The 7,718-nt window shown below is 42.8% G+C and overlaps 1 protein-coding gene across 1 annotated transcript; it reads right to left on the bottom strand.

The window, feature by feature from the left end:
* Positions 1–390: 390 nt before the first annotated feature.
* LOC123428931 (putative expansin-B14) lies at positions 391–1,368 on the bottom strand. The gene is made up of 3 exons (XM_045113025.1): positions 1,236–1,368; positions 784–1,090; positions 391–709 (listed from the first exon to the last, which is right to left on the bottom strand). Exons 1-3 carry the CDS (start codon positions 1,366–1,368, stop codon positions 391–393), a joined length of 759 nt encoding a protein of 252 aa, XP_044968960.1.
* Between the last annotated feature and the right edge of the window lie 6,350 nt (positions 1,369–7,718).

Raw genomic sequence — 7,718 nt, 5'->3', positions numbered from 1 at the left:
ATGTATGTTTTCTAAGAAAAAATCTTGAAATTCAGAATAAATCTTTGAGTTACCAAGATTTTTGACAACCATGATATATATTTTTTGAAAATGTAAAGGTTGCTTCAACTTGTGAATAAATTTAAAAGAAGAAACATTTTCTTACATTTGTGTACAAATTTTTTAAATCAAGCAATGATATGTGAACATAATATGGTCACCATCATTGAAGATTATGTTTTTTTTCTTCCGTGGCAACGCACAGGCTATTTTGCTAAAAGAAAAAATTTCGTTGCAACGCACGGGCATGTTTGCTAGTTTATTTTCAAGCATGAAAACAACTATTCCAAATCAAGGTCGATTACACGTGGAGCTACTACATGGTGACGTTACCCTTTATGAAACAACTATTCAGTATTTTGGGATAGATCTGTAGGTCTTGCCAGCCTGCCAGCCGGAGGGGATGACGTTGGTGGCCACGAGCTTCTTCCCAGAGCCGGTGGTAAGGCGGATCGACATGGGCGCCCGTAGGGTGGACCCGGAGTTGTACTTCCACACCGCGCCCCACGACTGCTGCATCGGCGCCCACCCGCCGCCGCGCTGCTGGAGCTCGACCGCCGACACCTCGCCGTCGCCGGACTCGTACTCGATGAGCACCGCGAGGTAGTTCGGGTTGGAGCCAGCGTCGACCTCGAACGCGACGTCCAGCCCTCGCCAGCTGCATGGAACCCTACAAGCGAAGAAATCATTCAAAGAGATGACAATGGATCGATCGAAGCATGCATTGGGCTCGAGCTTAGTTACCGGTTGTACTGGACTTTGAGGTTGCCGACGTTGCGGAGGTTGTCGGCCTGACCCGGCTTGGCCAAGGCGCCGAACGCCTTGCCGCTGAGGTCGAAGTGGGTGGCCTCGGCCAGGCACGGCCCGCCGGGGCACTGGTCGGTGACAACCACGGTCACCGGACGGCCGGAGCAAGCGGCATTGCTGCTGCATCTCACCTGGTAGCAAGCGCCGCAGCCCTTGCCGTTCTTGTAGAGGGAGGGGCCGCCGGCCGTGATCATGGCGGAGAACGGCGGGCTCTCCACGTCGCGCTGGTACCCGCACGCACCACCTGCAACATGCACGTACGTACATTCATCCATGCTTGCGTTATTCAACATACACAACTATACTAATATATACGTTGCTTGCTGGTACCCGCACGCACCACCTGCAACATGCATGCGTGCGTCGTCCATGCATGCGTGCGTACGTACCGTCGCTGCCGCCGCCGATGCGGGGGCCGTACCACGTCGCGCCGGCGTCGGACCAGCCGGAGACGCCGTGGGAAAGGAGGAGGAGCCAGCAGCTGGCTTGAGCCGCGAAAACGACGAAGGAAGGAGAAGCCATGTCGCGCAGTGAAGGACGCAGGATGCTCCGCGACTCCGTCTACGTACGTGGGGGAAGAGGAGAATGGATTGGGGAGAGATGAGGTGATGTGTGTACTATATAGGCAGAGGCGAGATCGCACGCTCATTATATTCCTTTCAATTTGCGGACTCGGAGGGATATTATTCTTGTTAATGAGCAATTGATCCTCAAACATGATTCCATTTCTCAAGACTGATTCGCAGGGATTAAATTCCTTAGTTCAGAGGAACCCCTACCCTGATTCTAGGCAGTACGATCTGAGTAATTTGATCCAAATGCATAAATTGTGATGGGTCATATCGGATGGAAATCGGACGGAAATTACATATGTATTGCTAGTATTGTTCATAACTTTACACATCAATAATATTCATATAAGGATATACTGCATGGGACATGTGTAGTTAGCAAACTCAGAGTTCACACAGGTTACCATCTTTTTAAAAATAAATAAAAGCCTCATCATCAGGACAGGGGTTACTGCATTTCATTTAGAAGAAGAAAGATGGTCATGAGGAAACTGAACCCAAAAACATAACATTTCCTGGTTTATTAAGAAAAGCTGGACCCAAAAATCTAACATTTCCCGGTTTATTAAGGAAAACCGAATGAAGAAAAAATAGAGCTTGTGGGTAGGGAAAAAACATAGATGTGACATCAAGGGACACCGTGTGAACTAGACACAAGAGTGCCAATGCCCAAAACCAGTTCATGTGGTACGAGTGCAACCGAACTCATCAGCACACACTCAACATAACTCATCCATAACGAACCCCGCCACCACTTCTGCATGGAACCATCATTAGCTAACATTATCTTGTGGGAAACATCCAGCAAGGTTAAACTCCGGCTTCCCAGTAATGCATGATAGTGTTCAATGTTGCAATCACTTGTGGTGAAAGCAACTTTTTTGTACATGTCCATATACTGTTTCATCTTTTGCCCAATGCCCTCCACCTAGAGCATCTCTCGCAACTCATCAAAAACTTCCAACAACATATACTCTTCGCGCTTGGTCATCGGGATGTTGCATGCAATGTTCTTCTTTTCCAAGCGCCTGTTATGCCGCTGAGAGGCATCCCCCCTATCCTAGGGTCTCAAGCAAAGGGGGTGGGACGACACGAGTAACCAGGGACGAAGCCAACATGCAAGCATAGGGGGGCAAGTTTGTTCATGGAGGGACAAAGTTCATATGAAGTAAAAAAATAGCTACAACAACCATTATTATAGTAGAAAAATCAATTTGTTAGGGGGGGTCTAGCCCCCCCCCCCCCCCCCCGCCCCCTTGTCCCCCCTAGAATCGTCCCAACGAGTAACCTTGCTAAGAAATTTCTCCAAAGATAAAGGTGGTGCATCAACCTGAGTCACCTCGACAATAAGACTGCTCCCTTAACCCAAGACTCAACCAAAACGGTAGGCTTGTCGAAATCTCTCATCACGCACTCCACGTTGAAATCAATTTGCTCCCCCAATCTCTGAGTCGTACGTGCGAGCGAATGCACATAAGTAGTCAGGGAGCAGCCACCGCGATGAGACACTGAGATCATAGCCTCCGAGCACATTGGGTCAACGAACTCATCGCCCCCTCCCTCCCTCCTCCCCCCCCCCCCCCCCCCCCGACGGCACAATAGGATTCAACCACACCTCATCACACTAATCAGAGCGCTCATCACATTAGTCAGAGCAACTGACAAGACAGATGATAGGAGGTGGTGCCACAGCTTCATCAAGCATTGGATCATTATCCCGTGAAACAATCACTAGTAGAAAAAGGGCCTTTTGTCCCGGTTCGTAAGGGCCTTCTGTCCCGGTTTTGGAACCGGGACAAAAAGGTCGTTACTAATACCCTTGGCCTTTAGTCCCGGTTCTTACACGAACCGGGACAGATTGGCCTCCACGTGGCCGCTGCGGTCAGGCCAGGCAGGGGGGGCCTTTAGTCCCGGTTGGTGACACCAACCGGGACCAAAAGGCATCCACGCGTCAGCACCTGGCTGGAGCTGAGGTTTTTTTTTTTGAAAGGGGCTGGTTTAGGGGTTAATTTAGGTTGTTATTAGCTAGCTAATAGAGAAAAGTGTCCTCTCTTATATATATCCGTGCTTGGTTTACCAACGCTACTGCTATGCCTAACGTTAACACGGCTTAGATTGAAAAGTGTCCTCTCTTATATATCTTCGTGCTTGGTTTACCAACGCTACTGCTACTGCTATGCCTAACGTTAACACGGCTTAGAAAAGTGTCAGCTCTTATATATCTCCGTGCTTGGTAATTCGTCGTGCTTTGTCGAACATATTTACAAAATGTAGACACGAGTTACATGCACATATATGCATCTTTTTTACACTATATCATTTCATATCATTTCCGTCGAATGGCAATAGTATTCTAATCGATCATCTAACAACTCATCATCAACTTAATCATATACCAAGTTATCATATGATACACATAAAATAAAATAGAGAAACATCATAATATATATATAGTTATCATATACATCAGGCATCCTAATTAATCGATCATGTCAAGTAATAATATAAACTACAATAACTTGTCTCTCATAAGACCTAGTCCTCGCTCTTAGATATAATGTCATAAAACAGAATAAGACATATGGCTCCATGATGAATCACAGAGATCCAATGGTCTCCAGCTTGTGGTTTGCGAACCTTCTTTATTTCTCTCCATGCTTCAATTTGGAGTCTTTTTTATCTTGATTTGAAGTTAATCAAGTATGGAGCATAGAACTCAGCCCTCAGCGGGCTTCTAATTCTCATTTGACCTTCTGGGTCCATTAACGGAGGCACTACATCATGTGGCAGTTGTTGTTGAAGAACATAATAATAACCTAGTTAGCAATGTGATCAACACCATTTATGCAATAGTAGAGCGTACTTAATTAGGAAACTCTTACCAAGACATTTCGGTGAATGTCATCTGGACTCAACCTATGCACTAGTGGCATGTAAAATAAATAATTTTGGCCAAATCCAAAATGATACGGGAAGGTATCCCTAGAAGCCAGAACACCAGCAACAAGAAAGTGGAGAAGATCATCCTTCTCCTCCCAAGTTAGATGTGATCCATACGTGTAGTGTGTCGTGTCAATTAATTTCCGTAATTCGGTCCAAGCAAAGAAATAAGCTGTAAATTATAATTTAACAAATTTAGTATATGGATGAACACCAACTATTTCTAAATATAAATGCAAATTACTTCACATGGAGGTAAAACAGGAAGCATATCATCGACAACCACCCAAATACTAAACATCAAATTCAATTTTGTAATAGTACACCTTGAGCTCTAAACAGTTCCACACAATATGGGCATTATATAAACCATTCAAAACGACCACATGTGCTACGATCATTCAAAGGATAATTTGGGTTGTTGTTGTTGTTTGTACAACATGTAACATGAGACAATTATAACTATGGCCCAATAACTAGGAACCTCCAACGTGTGGCCAAAGTTTTAATAGACGATGAACACCACATGACATGTAAATTGCGAGAGGAAAACAGGTTGACTACACCAACTATTTCTAAATATAAATGCAAATTACTTGACAAATATGGTTGAGAAACTCACATGGAGGTAAAACATGAAGCATATCATCGACAACCACCCAAATGTCAACGTTGTCTGGCATATTATCTTCAGGACGAAGATCGAAGGTGATTTCCATTCCCTTCTGAAATCTATATGCCTTGCAAAGATCTTCCCACTTTGGGCACCCAAATTCAGTTTGAAAAACTGAATTAAATACTTGGATAACAAATGTGTGACCATGTATAGTCCTCAGCTTAGCGCTCCTCGTCTCAATTCTCTCGTGGTCTTCGAAACCGAGCCTCTCCAACACATATCTTCTTGCATGGCAAGGGAGGCACATATCGCCGTTCTCGTCAAGCTTCATGCTGAAGAACCTATCGTCTCGCAGGTGAGGCATGTCGCACATACCCCGAGAGTCACCGCAATATTCACACTCCCAATATTCATCGTCAGACATTTCCTGTTTTAATGTGGTAAATGTGTGTAAACAACAATATAATTGTGACACACTATATATATCGAAAGAATTGAACATCTATATATTTCGATCGACAAAAACTTAGCACAATTTAGCAAGCAAAAGTGAGAAACTAACTACTTTTTTACGCATTATATTAACACCAACAATATTTGTAGGTTTGGTGAAATATGTATATGTGCCCTTTTTTATCTTCAAAGTTTAAATAAGTTGTTGAAACCATTGTACTACTTTCGACATGCACCACATGCATGTTGCCTTCACTTCAATAATCCAATCCATGTTCATTTCACCCGCTGATATATAATAACTCTTCATGCTCGCATCATGCATCATCATATATAATAACAAGTCCTACTAATTAATCATCATCATACAACTTCTACTCGTTATTAATAACAAGTCATATGATCATCATCCTCATAGTCATCGAACCAACCCTACTTAATTGTTCTTAGCACAGCTAGAACCGTAGCGCCCGACGGGTATCGTCGCGGGCGGTGGAAACCCAAAGAGAAGGAACCATCACATGATCATAGCTCCAGTGAGATCCCTGAAGAACCTGCCAGGTATTGCCAAACTTGCCCTCCAACGCAACCATGTAGCGACGGACGTGCTCGTCCTCCTCGCTGACACGGTGACGTATCACCTCCGCGGTGTCCGGAAGCCTCGGCACCGTCACTGGCCCACGCGACCGCCACCAAACAAGGATCGGGTCAATAACGGGCTAGCTCCTCACCAACCTACGCCCCCCGGAAGGTAGCACCTCCCAATACCAGTCGGGCGGAGCCCAGTCCCGGACAGGGCCCCTCTGATCAAGCAGGTGTCCTCCGTCGAGTCGACGACGAGGATGCGAGATAGGCATCGTAAAATGAACTAAAAAAATAAACTAGTTCTATTAATTTTCTTGCTAAAAATAAACTACTTCTATATATAATAAAATAAAGTAGTTTTATTAAATCAACTAGTTCAACTACTAAGCACTTACTGTAAATAAATAAAATAAAGTAGTTCTTACTAAAAATAAACTACTTCTATATATAGTAAAATTTAATAAAGTGGTTTTATTAAATCAACTAGTTCAACTACTAAGCACTTACTATAAATAAATAAAATAAAGTAGTTCTTACTAAAAATAAACTACTTCTATATATAGTAAAATATTAACTCTCTTCTGATGATAATGTCTGTACAACAAAGGGTATTAGAAAACTTCCTATAACATTTCTGATATTATTATTTCAGAGCACCCAGAAACAGTCTAGTTTATAAAGTCTATTGCTAAAAGACTGCCACTAGTTACTTGTAGTTTCACTTTTTTTGCAAAAAGCAGAATTTCAAGAAATCAGAAGTTTTTCTTTCAACAAATATTTCAAGAGTAGTCAAAATAGTAACTACTTGACAATAAAACAGCAAGCATCATGTACAATAATGAAAGCAGAGGGTTGTCCAGCCAATTGATATTACCCCTTCCCAGCCTAAACTACAAGATGAAGGGTGCATGCAATGCAAGGCATGTTGTACAACATGTGTAAATAAGTGATTCAGAACTCACACTTCTACTAAATAACATAATGGTATTATGCACCGATGCCAACCTAAACAAGAAGATAACAGTCATCTGACAAGGATCCATGCAATGCAAGGTAAGCTGTCCAATATGTGCAAGTAAGCAATCTAGAACCACTGTTCTACTAAAAAACATAATGCTAGAATGTTAAACGAAAATAATAAAACCAGATAGAAGTATATTACAGAATGGTATAGACTAAAACACCAAATATCCCTATGAGTGATCAGAAATAGGCTATGCAGGTGGGAAAACAAAACATAGTATGCCAAGCAATTGCGCTACTCACTCCATAATCCGTATAGTTGATAACTTTGCATACCCACAGCCAAATTCTAAATTGGACATATCAGTGGATAACTTTGCAAACCAAATCATTAAAGAAGGTCAAACTAGCATAGCACAAGCAATAGATATCCCACACACTCATGTGACTGGTTCTCCCTTCCAAGTAACTACAGTGTCTGGCGCGTTTAAAGGTAGTTTAGAAGAATTGAAGGAGACGGAAACTAGGATCGCATATGGCAATTGCACATATTCTAGTGCATGGAGTTGCAGTATATTGAGCTTCCATAACTTTGTTTAAAGTTCATAGTTCTACTGCAAACCACCGCGTAGGAATAACCCAGTATTTAGTAATCGAACTAATTGGAAATGGACATCTCCAGGTAACATTTTGTGTGATGTAAAGTTAATTATAAATTATTTTGAATATATACTCCATGCTGG

This window comes from Hordeum vulgare, chromosome 2H (genome assembly GCF_904849725.1).
Source record: "Hordeum vulgare subsp. vulgare chromosome 2H, MorexV3_pseudomolecules_assembly, whole genome shotgun sequence".
In the NCBI taxonomy this organism is placed as follows: domain Eukaryota; kingdom Viridiplantae; phylum Streptophyta; class Magnoliopsida; order Poales; family Poaceae; genus Hordeum; species Hordeum vulgare.
The sequence above is the reverse complement of the archived record's forward strand: the minus strand, read 5'-3'. Positions and strand labels throughout refer to the sequence as shown.